The sequence below is a fragment of the Electrona antarctica genome, assembly GCF_951216825.1.
Source record: "Electrona antarctica genome assembly, contig: scaffold_85, whole genome shotgun sequence".
Classification (NCBI taxonomy): Eukaryota; Metazoa; Chordata; class Actinopteri; order Myctophiformes; family Myctophidae; genus Electrona; species Electrona antarctica.
Window position 1 is genome coordinate 134,076 of NW_027637432.1, and position 17,586 is coordinate 151,661.

The 17,586-nt window shown below is 41.1% G+C and overlaps 1 protein-coding gene across 1 annotated transcript; it reads left to right on the forward strand.

Moving 5' to 3' along the window:
- The first annotated feature begins 8,587 nt into the window (after positions 1–8,587).
- Positions 8,588–16,168, forward strand: LOC306918938 (uncharacterized protein). Its single transcript, XM_079531774.1, has 5 exons — positions 8,588–8,997; positions 9,860–9,952; positions 10,673–10,765; positions 11,463–11,606; positions 14,716–16,168. Exons 1-5 carry the CDS (start codon positions 8,700–8,702, stop codon positions 15,774–15,776), a joined length of 1,689 nt encoding a protein of 562 aa, XP_079387900.1. The 5' UTR covers positions 8,588–8,699; the 3' UTR covers positions 15,777–16,168.
- The last annotated feature ends 1,418 nt before the right edge of the window (positions 16,169–17,586 follow it).

The window sequence follows — 17,586 nt, forward strand, 5'->3', positions numbered from 1 at the left end:
CTAGCTCTGGTCCATAGCTCTAATGCGTTGCATTTTAGAGCTATGTTACTCTCGACTTCCGCCGCTCGCATGAATGCATGAATGCCTCTCGTCTTTAGCATAAATACAAATAACGTTTTTGCTACTCACCAATACAAAGGCGGGTTGTGTCATTAGAAAGCCTACTTTCCTTAGTGGGAGCACTGTAAATGCAATGCATTAGAGCTATGGACCAGAGCTATAGTTATACTAGCCCTGAAACATGTTGTAGAGGCATTCGAGGATCCAAACCTCTAAATCCACATGGTGAGGGCCCTGGGGTGCATATAAGTATGCTAGTAAGTATGAAACTAGAAAGGTCGCAATTTTAAAAAATTGCAAAGTGTGGTTGCCGCAGTGGCTTACATGTGCCCCTCCCACTGATATTGCCAGCCAATTACAATGTCGCGTCACCCCTGCGATCATGCGTAAGTAATTCGGAGGGGATTTATCCCCCAAAAATCATGTTTTTGCGACAAACGGTTACATTTCTCGCATTTGCGGCGCCCCCTATGGATGAAAATGGAATTGCTTTTGGAACTTGGTTAAATGAACCACCCGCGACATGTGATTCAAATTTGGGATGGATTGGACATTCCGTTCGTGATTTATGGCATTTTTTGTGATATAGGCCCCTCCTACTAATTTCGGACGACGATTACGGCCGAACGATACGCACTACCAAAATTCTGCCGATGGTGTTTTAATCGGATAGGTCCAGAGATCATGTGTGCTGATTTTTGTGAGATTTGGACAAAATCTGTAGAAGGAGCAGCAAAAAGTGTGTTTTGGATAAAATTCAAAATGGCGGAAAATCTATCATGACGCAAATGGGCGTGGCCTATATGGGGAGATGCGTCATGACCCAAGAGAGCCAGGGAAAAAAACTATTTGATTTTACGACCTACGATTCACGAGTTATAAGCCAAAACGTAAAGTTGGCTGTTATAGCGCCACCATGAGGCCGACCGATAACATTATAAGTTGATTAATTTTAGTAATTATTATGAACCTACCCTCCAAGTTTTGTAACTTTAGTGCTTACAGTCTCTGAGGAAAAAATACTTGAATGTGAGAAAATACGAAAAATCGCATTTTCCCATTCATGTCAATGGGGAAATTCTATTCACTAATAAATTAATATCAATTAAACTATACAACATTTCTCTTAAAAAAATACAAGCACATCCTTCCCGATGAAGCCGGTCAATTTGAGATATGGCTCAAGTGCGTACAGTCAAAACTGTGGGAGGAGTAGCGAATAAAAAAAAAGACTAATCCAATGGAATAATAAAGTGTTACAATTGCAATAGTCTGGTTGCCCTGTTAGGGCAACCACACTAATAAGGTCAAAAACTGTATGCCATCTTTCAACGTATGGCATTGCAAATACGTTTGATAATCGCTACTCTGCTCAATATTGTTTTGAAAATGCCGCAAATTGCATTGCAGTGAACGAGCGCAAATCACAACTTCCCCCGGTGGTGGGCGGAGTCACAGTTTGAGGCGCTGTTTACGCGCCGTGGTGTCAGTGTATTCACTGTTCCAGAATCACTGCAGAGGAGCTTTTACTTTGAAGGGGAGAAATTATAAAGGAAGTGCATAGGGGCTCACTAAATTGACATGACATACTAAGTTTCTAATTAGAGGTGGAGGCTTCTATTAATCCAAATTATAACTTTATATCTTTTCCAAAACAAAATTTGATATACCGGTATATGAAAATGAAAACATTATGAAAGAAGTGAACAAATAAAGAAAACATAAAACTGGCGCCAACTGAAAAACTGGCGCCAACTGAAGCCAGTTTTACGCGATCGCTACATTTACATGGAAAATGTGTAGGCCTACATAAACATTCAGATTTAAAATATAAAGTCCTCACCACATGTGCCACGGGTGTTAGAAATTTGCTGGTACAGCGATTAGCATTGCTGCATCCCACGTTGTTTAATAAAAAGCATTTTTATCCGAACACCGACTACTTTTCTCAAACGGGGTTCGTTTAGGAAATTCACAGTTGCACACCGGGAGTGCACTCGCCTATTTGTCTGTATTGGCAGTGCGGTCAGCGTGCCTATATCGAACACACCCAGTGCCACACTCCTCCCGACCTATACGGGCGCGTAGTTGAAAGCCAATGGCAAAAAAAACAGCTCGGATAAAAATGCCTTTTATTACACAACGCGGGATGCAGCAATGCTAATCGCTGTACCAGTGAATTACTGGCACATGTTGTGAGTACTTCAAATTTGAAATCTGAATGTTTATGTACACGTTTGCTCTGTAAATGTAGCGATCGTGTAAAACAGGTGGAAGTTAAGCCATGACACTCGTGAAGTACGAGCGGCATATGAACCATGGCTATAGTTATACTAGCCCTAGAATGTCTGTGATCATACATAAATGACATAGCTGATGCATGAGACTTGTTTACTGATGCAAGCTCGCAATGCATTTCCAATGGTTTGACACATTTGTGTTGTATGAGGGGGAGGGGGGCAGTCGAAACACAGCCGAAAGCCGTACAACAAAACTGTTGTGTCAAACCATGTGACTTCCATTGGAAATGCATTGGGCCATGCCACTTACCCTTTGTTTACATCTACCATGCAACATTGTTGTATGCTATATGTAAAGGTGTGAGTCAGGCCTTACACCTTTACAACAGACTGATGTAGCTGATGCATGGGACTTGTTTACTGATGCAAGCTCGCAATTCATTTCCAATGGGAGTCACGTGGTTTGACACAACATGTTTGTTGTATGAGGGGGTGGGGGGCAGTCGAAACACAGCCGAAAGCCGTACAACAGCTTGTAGGCACAACATCCACACAACATCCACACAGCATCCACACAACACAGAGGGTGGGGTTTAACCACCAACCAATAGGAGAGAAGGGCTGTTTTTTATCCCAATGGGCGGAGTTTAGTTGTAGTCTCCTGAGTCCTGCAGAAAAGTCCGACTGGAGACTGGAGAGTGTCACCCAACTTGGAGACCTCAAATAAGCCATCTCAGTCTCTAAAAATCAGATTACTGCCTTCCCTAGGTAAATTCAGGGAAATGATTTATGGCACTTTTGTTCAACAATGTAACTGTTTTAATTAATTATCATCTATCTATTATAGTTATTTTAGTTTTGAATACTTTCTGTTTTCCATTTCATATATTTTATATTGCTGTATTTAATGTATATTGTTGATTTTGTGTTTTGTATTTCGGCTACATTGAAAATGAGGGCCTGCCCCTCAATTGTACTCCACGCTTAAATAAAGGTTATGATGATGATGATGATGAAATTACGCACGGCTGTCTGCAGTCAGCAGGTACTAAGTTATTTCTACAATCAGTACCATATTTAAGGCACTGATTATGTGTGTTGGTTTGTTCAGAAGAGGATGGCGTCTTTCAATGAAAATTTGATTTATTTAGCAAGCCAGTGCCCCATTCTTTATGTAAAAAAACATCCGTTTTATTATGACTCTGTAAAACGCGACTCCACATATCGGGATATTGGTCTCCAGCTACTGTAGGTGTGGATGGTAAGTTAAATATAGGATAAATGGAGCCTAACGTTACACGTATATGTGTAACAGAATATAGGTGGGCACCAAGCAAGGGTGTTAGGCCTGTACCTACAAGCGTGATAGAACATTTGGCTGTTTCAATGCCGCTGCTGTATCATCGCAGGCTGTAGCATAGGCCTACGCAATGGAATGACCAAGCATCACCAGTGGTGTTGTAGCCTACAAATAAACTATATAGGCCTACATTATGTAGGCTAGCCTACTTGACACAAATATAATTAATTATTCATAGGCTTAAAGTATTTTGTTAATGACATCTCCAGGCCTACACGTATAGACTCTTCCACAAATAAAGAGGGTCTCAAATCTAATAGAATCAGAAAGAAATGTAATCCAAGTTAATTCTCTACGGGCGAGCCACGCGGCTTTTCAAAGCACACGCGCGTACGTGCTCATTTACATCGTGCATCACCTATCAATAAAGCTTATATAGCGGCTCCACAGGAGCGTGCGTCACGTCAAGTCCGGTCGTAAAGGCTGGATATCCGAAAGTATTGTGTCATCTTGTGAGCCATCTAGAACATACATACACGGCCCTACCATTTAACCAGAAGAATGGGCAAATAATAATAAATATATATATATATATATATATATATATATATATATATATATATGACTACGACATTCTGTATTTAAGGTACATTTGTACAATCACCACAAATTCCTCCAAAACTTAGATATCAATCATTTTCCCCATAAACAATACCGTGAAGGATAAATGTAGGATGATAATGATGTATAATTTAGGCTCCAAGTCACGTACCCTTTACATTACTTAAGGTCATTTTATGTCCAAGTCATGTACCCTTTACATTACTTAAGGTCATTTTATGTCCAAGTCATGTACCCTTTACATTACTTAAGGTAATTTTATGTCCAAGTCATGTACCCTTTACATTACTTAAGGTCATTTTCCTACGGAACGGTACTATATAGACAGAGCCTACTTGATTTTATCATGTAAAAACTCTGTCCAGTTCTCACCTTTGTCCCCGTTTGTATAACTGTGCTGTACATAAAGTGTGTATCAGTGACTTTGGTGCAAAATAAACTAAAGAGAAAAGTAGTGTCTTGTTGTACTATACATGAGTCAATTTGGCGCCTTTTTCAGCCTAGTAGCTTTCTCTTTAAAAATGTATTATCTGGAGTAGGGCATGTTCAGCTTAAAACTAGTTTGTCTAGCTCAGATCGATATAGCCAAATTTTTACTGAAATTATCACCCATTAAGTAGGACAATTGCCCACCCCGTTTTACAGGACATGGTCATATCTATTAAAATGTATACTATTTTCACTTAACGTCATTTTAATCATACATGTTCAGGATACCTTTATTTTCGGTGTTATTTGGCCCCTTTTTTGGAATACTTTAGTTTTACCAATGCTTTCTTCCTTGCAATCATATGTTGTCTAATTGTGATTAAAACATGTCTGGGTTTCCAAGGCTAAAACACATGTAACAGGGTGGAGGTTGATGCTAGATAAAACCGTATTTACATTCCATGCCAGCTTGGAAAATCAACAAGCTGGCATGGAAACCAAGTGGAAATGCAAATTTTGAACTGAAGACTGAAGAAGAGGAGGAATTATACAAAGTAGGGTGACATTGATGACATCATGATGAGGACAAAATGAGTTGAGCTGTTCCTGAGAGCAATTTCCATTAATGCACCCATATGATATGAAAGCCTGATTGTTCAAAATTGGTTATTTGTGGGGCAGAACGGTTTGCGGAGCGGTCTTGTTATCGGAAGGTCGCCAGTTCGAATCCCCGGACCGGCACGTTAAAATTACCACCGTTGAAGTGCCCTTGAGCAAGGCATTGAACCCCTACCATGAAATGTTCTATGAGCAGGGTCTGCCTGTAAATAAGCATCTCGAGCTTAGTCCATTCACCCTGGGTAAACAAAGAACTTTGCTTTGCTTTGCTTTACATATGGGAGCCCCAAAAACACAAAGGAAATTTAATACGTTGAATTTGATGTCCTTTAATGAAGGGTAGAATTACAGAGGGAGCCTTCAGAGAATAATATTATTTCCATTTGACTGAAACCAAACCAGTCTTAAAGTAGGGTTACAAGTTCATATGCCTGTACGTTCCAGGATGAAGCAAACATATCCTTCCAAGTATTGGTAGTCTTCAACTTGTCTTTCGACGACCAGCTCCAGGAGTGTGGGGTTTTCCACGATCTGAGCCCCATACTCATGCTGACGTAGGATGTCTAGATCTTGATCTTCTGCCCTGATGTGCCGATAGTAGATTGCCTGCGGAAAGGATAGATGAATTTCATTAATTTCATTAATAATATAGACTTATATTATATATTATGCAGAGTTCATACCAATGAAGCTAGAAGCAGCTTCAAAATCATTTTAGCTTGCTTTATTTGTCCAGCTACTGGCGTTGTGAACGCGGCTTTAGGACTATTACATATTACCAGAATTATTCAAAAGAGAGTAAATGTAGCAAATTAGATTACTTTGATTACAAATTGTGTTCAGTGCCATCTCTACAGGGGGGCATTGCCCCCCCAGATTGGATTTTGTGCCCCTCCAGTCCAGATTGGCCAGTAGTACGCTACCCTACCAATATTTTTATGTTTTAAAAAAGTTAAAGATGGAGTGCCGTGATTTTTTTCCACCCTTAAACATGATCATCAGGTCTTATTGTTATAGAAGGAGGTATTTCAAAAAAGTGTACAGTATTTGTTAAAATGATGGTTTTATGTGGACACACCCACCAGTTCATTAGGTATGCGTGAGTTTAACCTTAGCACCACCCACCTAATCCATCCCTCCGCCTCCTACTTTAAGACCACCCACCTGTCCTAGTCCCTCCCCCTCCTTACAAAAGGACTGCCCATGGCTCTGCCCAATTGTTTACAAATGGCAGAGGGATGGCAGATTGGTGAGATTCAGCCATATATCAAATCAAATCAAATCAAACTTTATTTGTATAGCACATTTCCAACGACCGAGGTCGAACCAAAGTGCTTCACATCACAGAGCATAAGAACATAATATCTTATATGTTTGAACCAGATTCTGTTTCAGATGAAGGACAAGGAGGTAATGCCCTCTTCATTGGTGGGGGGCCATCATCTGTAATGGGGTTGGCCGTAGCCAATCCAACTGTTTTATTGAGGAATACAAAATAAACTAGACTAAAATGTTAGGGACTAGTGGACAAGAGATCCAGTAGGGCCTATAAGTCATTTTACACTTGGTTGCATGCTGAAAATGCCCGATCTACAAGCTCACAACGCGACGCGTTGTGAGCTTGTAGATCGGACATTTTCAGCAAGTGTAAAAACAGTCATTACGATGGCAACAAGGCCCACCAAAATCAATTTTAGTCGACTAAAACTTTATGATATTTAGTTGACTAAAACTAGACTAACACTAAAACATTCCAGGTGACTAAAATGTGACTAAAACTAAAATCAAAATGTGCTGCCAAAAACAACACTGCCTTACAGCCCGTAATTGTCTGTACCTACTGTACACAGCTCTGGACAGACAGGTAATTCCTAAATAGGAATGATAAAATAGGGATTAGTTGCAAAGGGTATAATTGCTTGGCTGCTTGCAAGACAATGATATTCATTTAGCATCACTGCACACATTTTACTACAATGTGTGTGTGTATTCCTTCAACCTGACATTCCCATTAAACTAGGCTGTTTCATTTCCATATAGCCTATATACATCCACTTACTTGGAAATGGAAATGTAAGCTACATTTTATACGTTTTATACTTTTGAAAGTTAACAGCAGTATTTCAATGTTTTAAACATGTTATAGGCCTAAACATTTGGTGGTTTTCAAACTCTCCATGGGGGATTGTAATCCGTGCAGGGAAGTACATGTCTCTGATGTCTTGGTACAGTGGACAGACGGTTAGGAAGTGTAGCTCAGTCTCTACCTCGTTTTGTGTGCAGTGTGTGCATAGTCTGTCTTCTCTTGGGAGCCAGGTCTCTCTCTCTCTCCTTCCATGAGAGCAGCAGCATTTGTTTGCACCATTCAACACCCTACATTACATTTACCACACATCCACTCACTTACACTACTGATCTACTGATTAACACAAGCCACTTAATACTTTAGTATTGTTTGATGCATACATTTATTATATTGTAAATCAATATTGGTTTGTGCACCTTTAAACAGCTGTGTGTCTTCCTCCTTTGTAATGGCCCAAGAGCCAGGTCATAACACTATCTATCTATCTATCTATCTATCTATCTCTCTATCTACTTCTATCTATCTATCTATCTATCTATCTATCTATCTATCTATCTATCTGACAGTTACACACCTCCACCACCAGGGGGCGAAAGGCATTAAGGCAACAGTGCCTGGATTACTTTTTGCGCATGCGTGAAAACTTTGACCCGTTCGGAAGTACTTGTTTGCATCACGTGGCCACGGCTCCGTCTTTTTGGCAAATCTAGAATTTCCAGTTTGAGAGCTAGCAAATTTAAGACATCCGGTTGCTTTCAGAATAAAAGTGTAGTTAATTAAATAATTATTATATTACATTATTATTAGTATTATTATTACATTACAGTTATTGTGAAGACACACATTATGTTTCTGTGTAAAAATAAGTAATGAAATAACGTAAAATAGTTAAATAAATGGATAAATGCCCAAGTCCATGCACTGGAGTGCATGGACTTTATAAAGTGGATGCTGGACAAAAATACCTTCTATGTATCGACTAGTGTGACATATGCACATGTCCGGGGAGACTTACTTATCTTTACACAGAAACATTACTTATTACTTATTTTTAAATTTTTACATAATGTGTGTCTTATAGCATCGTTTAAATGCTTAATTTTTGTGCAAATTAATCTTTTTTTCAATACTCTAGAGGGTACTCTTATTTTGAAGAGATCGTCCACTGGAAGTCTTATATTTGCTAGGTTAGATTTGCCAAAAAAAACAGTGCCCGTGGCCACGCCAGTTGTTTTCCACGGTAATGTTGTTGAACAAACATGTTGTCGTGCCTCTCGGGAATTGTTGATATTTCTGCCTTTATTACACATTCTATATTACAGTAGGAACAGAAAGCTTGGTGGAAATGTCTCCCAAAGGAGGTGAAAAGCTTCAAATGGAGTCTGTACGGCTGAAGATAAATGAACAGCTAGCGTCGGTGGGAGAGGAGATATTGTTTGTTGTGGACAAACAGCGTGGCGCTGCTGATGTTTGTAGTGTGGAGCTTAGCGTCAGAGTGTTTGTGTTGGAGCGCCTCAGCGCGGTGGGAGAGTTCATGGTCAACCTCTTCCAGAGAGAGATGGAGACACTAGAAACTCTGCTGGAGACACAAAACAAACGGCTGGACATTGATTTTGATATGGACATCGATCTACACACTGCAGGTTAGTAGACTCTGAACAACACCAGCTTAGCTACAAGTAGCATTAAGCTAGCTGAACTGAACTACATTTACCAGTAGTTATACTAGCCCTAGAATGTCTGTGATCATACATAAATTACATATTCCTGTAAACACAGCCATAGATCGGATGCCTCTGCTCCCAGTGAGCAAGGAGACATGGGCGGCATAAATGTGCTCCACGCTCTGTTTGTACTCACCCAATACATAATTCCAAAGACGTGGAGTGAGATATTGTCCTCTAGTTTCACATCCATGTAAAAGTTCAGGCAGAAAACGCTTGTTTATTCAAATATCTGATCTTTTTTAAACATCTCTCATATATTTTCCCGGGCTGCACACGGACGACATTTTCTCAGGGCGAGGGGTCCGGAATGACAGCTGGACTTCCATGTATGACAGTCACTCACAGGGCAGGGTTTTCTGCTGCAGCCTAGGCTCCAGAGTCACAGGCACGGTGCGCACAGTGCCTTTTAAATCCATTTTCTGCAGCTGCAAGAAATTTATATCAAACCAAAAGAGCGCGTTTCATAAGGGCGTATTACATTCTAAAAGACAAGTGTAGGTTACATTAATGATGATAAAAAAAACTTCAGCCACATCAGAGAAATAATGTCCGATGTCGGGCATCGGTGCCAAAAATTACGGATACATCGGTGAGACTGATGTCAGGCTCTACTCACTCTGCCAGGCGTTGTGAAGAGATTCAAGACACTTATTTTTTAAACGATGCTTATCCTGACAAAACAAATAGGAGAATAAATGTCATCTTTGAGTTGACAAAAGCACTTTGAGTTCCTCTGCTGATGCTACCTTCTCTCTCCTCCTTCTGTCTGTGTGTAAAGTGGTTTCATCTGAATATGAGGAGAGGAGATCCAGTCTGGTCCAGGAGGAACAACAACATCCACAGATTAAAGAGGAACAGGAAGAGGAGACTGGTGAGTCAACTTTGACATTACTATGTAGGAAGATGTGCTGCAATACTCTCTCAGGTAAAACACAATGATGTTTTTATTAGTATTATTCTAACAAGACTAAAGGGTTATCCAGCAACTGTAACGATAAAAATATAGTTTGGTAACTCATGGTCCCCTAAAAGACAGACAGACACACAGCATGTTGTTTCCGCTTGTGCCGCTACATAAGTATAGCACAACAAGTTTGAACCCATAATCATGTTTAGCTATTAAGATATTTGGCATAAATGGTGAGAGTCACATAAATGGTCAGAGTCACAGGCACGGCACACGCAGTGGCTTTAAAAAAAAAAAAAACAGTTTGCAGAATTACAGTACATTTCAAGCACAACTCAATACAAAAACTGTTAACACCTTGGAAGCCCGGGGCGGAGTTCTCCGTCCAAGTTCAAGGTCATGGTCAAGTGCCCAAGCCGGAGATTGATAAATAGGACGGAGATTAATGATAACAAAACCGTTCGCATCACTCTAGAGCCTTGGAGCGCTTGTTGCCCGATCCGATGACGTGTCAAAAAGTGACACGTCATCGAAAATGTCCCCTGCCTGTTTAGCTGACGAAAACGAAAATCTTAAAACGATCATAACTCCCGATCTAAATCATCCCGTCTAATTCTGAAAAAAGCACTTTGAGTTGCTCTGCTGATGCTACCGTCTCTCCCCTCCTCCTGTCTGTGTGTAAAGAGGTTTCATCTGAATGTGAGGAGAGGAGATCCAGTCTGGTCCAGGAGGAACAACAACATCCACAGATTAAAGATGAACAGGAAGAGGAGACTGGTGAGTCAACTTTGACATTACTACGTAGGAAGATGTGGTGCAATACTCTCTCAGGTAAAACACAATGATGTTTTTATTGTATTATTCTAACAAGACTAAAGGGTTATTCAGAAACTGTAAGGATAAAAATATAGTTTGGTAACTCATGTTCCCCTAAAAGACACAGACACACAGCATGTTTCCGCTTGTGCCGCTACATAAGTATAGCACAACATGTTTGAACCCATAATCATGTTTAGCTATTAAGATATTTGTGCGTGAGACTTAAGATTTTAAGCACGAGACATGGTACTGGTCCACTCAAAGGGTTAAGTGATCTGTACAGGAAGGTTCTAATCATCAATCAGCACCAGACACTTAATTCAGGAGTGGTGGATTCTTGAGCCACAATGGTTCTGCAGGCTCCACCTGGGCAACGGTGGTGCTGCAGGCTCCACCTGGGCAACGGTGGTGCTTGCAGCTTGAATGGCCTGCAGCTTGAATGGCCCTCCTAAAGGCCTCACCGTGGGTGTGTTGGGCTTCCTCCTCACGGAAGACACAGGCTGGAGCGCCAACCCATACTGCTCCCGGATGCCGTCTACATTCCGGCTTTCACCCGTCTCTCCGGTGGTCACCAGACTACTCCTGGTTGTTCAGTTGTTCAGTAAACCCTTATTGAATGATAAATACAAGTTGTTTCTACTGGTGATTTCCACAGAGCATCACAGGGAGAGGTCTACAGTATCTAGAGAGATGGCCTCCAAAAGACATTCAACGTTGTCAGAGGAACAGCCAGAGGTGGACCATAGACGTGTACAGTTTGATGCGAAGATGCAACCTGTAGTAAAGTTGTACCGTATAGGTATGTGGTGTGTTGTTTACTTGCATAAAGGGATATTTCACTTTCAAAATAATTGTGGGTAATGTTATCGTCTACTCAGGCTTTTTGTGAACACTCTGGACAGTTTTTAATTTGCTCAATTCAGTATTTAGATATTTTATATTCATTTTTATCAGACAAGCCCATTGTAACTTCAAACTCCATTTTAACCATCGTAGATACACAGAAAACACCCATCCCTGGTTCTAGTGACTGATATTGTCCTTCCTTAGAGAGGGACAGCTATAGCTGAATGGGTAGAGAGCCCGTCTAGGGAACAGAATGTACCACAGTGATGTTGTTAGGTAGGAGAAATTGTAATTGTTTGATATTATTGCATTCATACAAATGTAATCAAGGTAGTCAAGTTCCTTAAAGGGATAGTTCAGATTTTTTGAACTTAAGTTGTATGAAATACTTGCCATTAATATAGTGGTTGCAACTGTATTAATTGATTGCCCGAGTCCTGTGGTGGGAGTTCTGCTCTGGTTTTGGTGAAATATCAAGTAGTTCCGGTCATTTTGTGGGGGGCACTGGGGGCCACGCAGTAAAAGTAAATTAATCCACACAACTAACGTAATTTGTATTGTTGACCTATTTCTAAAATATTAGTGCAACTTTCGTTATTTTTTTACCCCTCTATCACACAGAACTATGTTTTTTGTGTCCATATCACTACGCCCAAAAAATAGTTCCATGTGATAGAGGGGTCAAAGTTGAACGAAAGTCACGCTAATATTTTAGAAATAGGTCAACAATACAAATTACGTTCGTTTTGTGGATTAATTTACTTTTACTGCGTGGCCCCAGTGCCCCCCACAAAATGACCGGAACTACTTAATATTGACCAAAACCAGAGCAGAACTCCCACCATGGGACTCGGGCAATCAATTAATACAGTTGCAACCACTATATTAATGGCAAGTATTTCATACAACTTAAGTTCAAAAAATCTGAACTATCCCTTTAAGGGAAATTAGGTCCTAATTTTGTATATCATTACTTCAAAATGGATCAAATCAATGGTATACAATACTAGCTCCTCGATCAGATAAAACGTCAAGTTTTCTGACACGACTTCTTTAACATAGTGAATAAATGCTTTGAAAAACCCCTCTTGTATATGAAACCAAATACACACGATAAATCAAATAATGAATTGCATTTTTATAATGAATTGCATTTTCATAGCACTTTTCCAAGTGGTCAAAGCACTTTACAATTCATTCATACATTGGGAGGTGAAGCGGCGAACAGTCGACTCCAGGGTTCTCACTTCCCACATTCAGACACCAATGGTGGCGAGCTCACACCAACCAACTCATTGGAGGCAATGTAGGGTTCAGTGTCTTGAGCAGGCCTCCAACTGTGTTGGTCTTTATCTCAACGAGACGAAAACTGAATACATAAATATATGCAAATCCAACAATAACCACATTATAAAAACACTTAACAACACTCCTCTGAAACAGGTTGATGACTACAAGTATTTGGGTTCATATATATCTTTCAAACTAGGAAGGGTATGGCCTGGTCAGCCTGCAATGACATGCATAAGATCTTGTCATCCCAGCTTAGTAAGATGTTAAGTAAAAATATTTAGGATGACCGTTGAGCCGATTCTACTCTATGGCTCCGAGACATGGACACGTTCAAAGAAACTAGAGAAACGGTTGGATGCAAAATCTGTCTTGGAAGAGCCACCCATCGACTAATCTAATATACGGCAACCTTCCCCGTGTTTCTTCACTAGTCCGATCCAGAAGAACACAGTTTGCCGGCCACTGCTACAGAGCTGACAATGAGGTTATATCTTCCCTTCTTCTCTGGAGTCCTGCCTCAAAGCAGACCAGAAATAGAAAACTGTCGTTCCCTCATCGCTAGGGACACAGGCATCAGTAAGCAGGAACTGGGGATGGCAATGAAGGACCGGAAAGTCTAGCGTGATATTGTGAAATCCACAATCTCGACTGTGGTCGAACAATGATGATGATTTTCTCTCATCTTGACAGACACGCATTGGTTGCATTGGTTAAACTCTTGCTTCATGACATTCCACTGTTCAACACAACTGGCATAATATTCATTTCAGCATCTCAGGGCGTCAGGCTACACAAATCATGCATCAACTAAAGATTGAGACCTGGAGTCACCGCTACACACTATGATATGTATGACATGTTTGTTGAAACTTCCAACAACCTGTTTGAGTTTGTGCCAATTATGTTTTTCAGTTATCTTTTCTTTTTTTGTGTAGTGTTATTTTGTCATAACTAAAAATACATTGCATGGATGCACCTGGGACGTATCCTCAGTGATGTATCCTGAGGTCAACGGGGTTTCGGGTCTACCATCATCATACCCCTCACTCAGGCGACCCAGCCGGGGTTGATCAAATCCCGACTTATGTCCCAGTAGCTACCCTCGATCAGTCCATCAGGGAATGAGAAAGGCCATACAATCCGTTGCTCCGGAACTACTCTGCCGGGACTGGGAGAACCAAATTCTGGCGCGTGGAAGGACTAGGCTCTGTGGGTTGACTCCCGTCCGGGCCCCTCCTACATCTCGCCAGGTCCACTCCTGCTCTCACCAGGCCCAGGACCTGTGCGTTGCACCAGACTCCCAGCACCAGGCACTTCATTCAGGAGTGGTGGATTATAATGGCCCTCCTAAAGGCCTCACCAAGGTTTGTTGGGCTTCCTCCTCACGGAGGACACAGGCTGGGGCGCTAACCCGCACTGCTCACCCAGGAGCCGTCTACATTCCGGCTGGCACCCGTCTCTCCGGTGGTCACCAGACTATACCCGGTTGTCAGTCTATTCCTATGAGTCACTATAAATAGAATACCTCAGACTCCCAGCACCAGGCACTTCATTCAGGAGTGGTGGATTATATATCATAAACTTCTGTTGAACACTTGTTACTTAATTGTAACTATTTAAATGCAACATTATATTCAATACAAACAAAATATGCGAGACAAGTACAAGAATGACTCAAATGTCAAGCCCTGAAAACTATCTGTGATGATGTTCCTCCAAAATGAAAAGTTCAAACATTAAATGTTTTTCTCTCTTTGTCTTTTTTCTAGCCGTCCCGCACCTCCCTGTGTGTAAAGAGGAAGTTGTCATTGAACAACAGGAGAGGAGCTCCAGTCTGGTCCAGGAGGAACCACAACCACCACAGATTAAAGATGAACAAGAGGAGCTACTTCAAAGACCAATGGAGGCTGATGGGTCAACATTGACATTACAAGCAGTGAAAAGTGAAGATGATCATGATGATGAAAACAGAGAGACAGAGCCTGTAGCCGGCACCTCAACTGAACACATGAAAACACAAGCTGATGTAGAGGACTGTGGAACATCACAACCAACTAGTGACAACCAGCTCCTCTCTTCACACTGTTCTGAATCTGACACTGAAGACAGTGATGAGTGGCAGGAGACCAGTGAAGGTCAGTCAACTTTAAACACACTGAAATCACACAAGAAACAACATGTGGAAGGACAAAGATTGTCGTTGAGCAGCAAGCTGTCCAAGGACCTGAAATCATCAAAACAAACTCACTCCATGAGGAGCCACACAGGGAAGAAACGCTTTAGTTGTACAGACTGTGGCAAATGTTTTAATCGTAAGGAAAATCTGACGAGGCACACAAGGACTCATACAGGGGAAAAGCCCTTCACTTGTACAGTTTGTGGTAAAGGCTTTATTCAGAGTGTTAATCTAAAAACACACATGAGGACTCATACAGGGGAAAAGCCATTTACTTGTAACGTGTGTGGTAAAGGCTGTACACGAAGTAGTGATCTAAAAACACACATGATGACTCATACAGGGGAAAAGCCCTTTACTTGTAACGTGTGTGGTAACGGCTTTACACAAAGTTTTAATCTAAAAACACACATGAGGACTCATACAGGGGAAAAGCCCTTTACTTGTAACGTGTGTGGTAAAGGCTGTCTTAACATCGGTAATCTAAAAACACACATGATGACTCATACAGGGGAAAAGCCCTTTACTTGTAATGTGTGTGGTAAAGGCTTTGCTCAAAGTTTTGCTCTAAAAAAACACATGAGGACTCATACAGGGGAAAAGCCTTTACTTGTAACGTGTGTGGTAAAGCCTTTGCTAGGAGTGATACTCTAAAATCACACACAAGGACTCATGAAAGGGGAAAGCCCATATAGGCCGTGCTGCGAGGTCCCTTTTCGTTCGGTTTCGTTCCCGCGTCTTTGGCACTACGATTTCAATGCATATTTCCATAGACAATACCCTTCTGGACTCTGGGTTAAAAGTTCTCCGCATAATATCCTGCAGTATTTTGTCACAAGCCAGAAATGTATATACAAGTGTATAACCAAAAAACGAAAATCTTGTGCTGCTGTTTTTGCTTGTAAAATGTGTTATATTGATTTTGGCAACACCAAATCTTTCTCAAATGTCATAAATACATATACCTAACATCTGAAACAAGTATTGGTGCCTTAGTTTACTCATATGTGAATCTAGATCATGAAATGTAGCAAATTTGTTATAGAAAACGCTTCAACTTAAGTGATTGGCACCTAGCACAATGAAACATACACATAGAAAATGTAGCCAAAAGCATATGTTTCATACATAAAAAAATTCACAACCTACTGGGTAATGAAAGGTAGAAAAGAAAAGCAGCCCACCTTGGCCCAAAATGGCTGAAAATCTATCAAAATGTTACCACGCCCCCTAAATTGGAATAATGAAAAAACTGGACAAGACTAAAAATAAATGCACTAAAGGTCAGAATTATTACAACATATGGTATGAAACATTTATACAAGTACCACAAAGTGTCACAGCATCTGACATTTGCACATCACCCCCCCCCCCCCCAGCTCAAGTGCAGTTAGTCAGTCTATTTGCCAGCCCATAGAGTCCCATTGTGAACCTAGACATGTTGAGTACACCAAAGTTTTATAGTACAAATGTTGAGTATGTATGGGTCCCCAGCATGTAGAAACCGCCGGATGCTAACTTGCATATGTTGAACAATTATAATTAGCTTTAATGACCATAATCACCTAATGTATATGGACAAGATTTCAGCAATAGTCACAGGCCTTATGGATTTTTCAATATTAAAAGGACTAAATTTGGCCCAGATGTAGTCCTGCTCTAATGATTTAGCTAGGGAACCCGAGCCAGTTACCTTCGGGGTCGCCATGGTGGCCAAATCCAATATGGCCGCCACATAAAACGCCTTCCTCACCAGCCATTTGCAGCATCCTGTTGCACACACTAAAATATCTGAGCCTTCTTGAGAAGAACAGAAGACCAGAGTAGTCAGACCAGTCCAACGACCTGTTCAGGTGCACTCCTAGAAACTTGTAGTTGTCTATAGGCATGTCCCGATACCGATACTTGTATCGGAATGCCCTCCGATATGCTCTTATTTGGTCATATCGGAATCGGCAAGTACGCCCCGCACCAATCCGATACCACATTTTATTTAATCACGTGATGCGCGCAGCACGGTGAGACGGGGCCGCCGGTATTGAAAACGCGCATCTCCAGCCCAGAGCCTTAGAAATGCTCCAGCCGTAGGTGTGAACGGCTTTGCCGACGTGCGAATGGGGGACAATTTAAAACAAAGGTGCCTTGCTGTAGTTTGCGAGTTTGCGACTAACAGAAATGTGCATGCACAACTTCACAAGGGCTGCCAAGTAGGCTATATTTTGTTGTTTTTCTTTCTCCCCCTCTCTTCGAAGTTAGACTGGACAAATAAGCTCTAAACTGACTGACTGGGACACGGTGGACTGACGCTCATATAGTAACTTGCTCCGTGGGTGGAACGGGTGGAAAAGTTTGGTTTATTTTAAAAGACAAGAGGGGAGCTAAATGCAATAATTAGCCTAGCATGTAATAATAACCTAGCTCCTTCTAAAGCTATATGGACCAGATCAATAATCATAACCATTAT

What these genes read in the sequence shown, in the direction of transcription:
- LOC306918938 (XM_079531774.1), top strand. Translation starts at nt 8,700, where the DNA reads ATGTCTCCCAAAGGAGGTGAAAAGCTTCAAATGGAGTCTGTACGGCTG. An exon ending in GGAACAGGAAGAGGAGACTG is followed by an intron (nt 9,953 to 10,672) that starts GTGAGTCAACTT and finishes CTGTGTGTAAAG; the next exon opens with AGGTTTCATCTGAATGTGAG. An exon ending in TGAACAGGAAGAGGAGACTG is followed by an intron (nt 10,766 to 11,462) that starts GTGAGTCAACTT and finishes TGATTTCCACAG; the next exon opens with AGCATCACAGGGAGAGGTCT.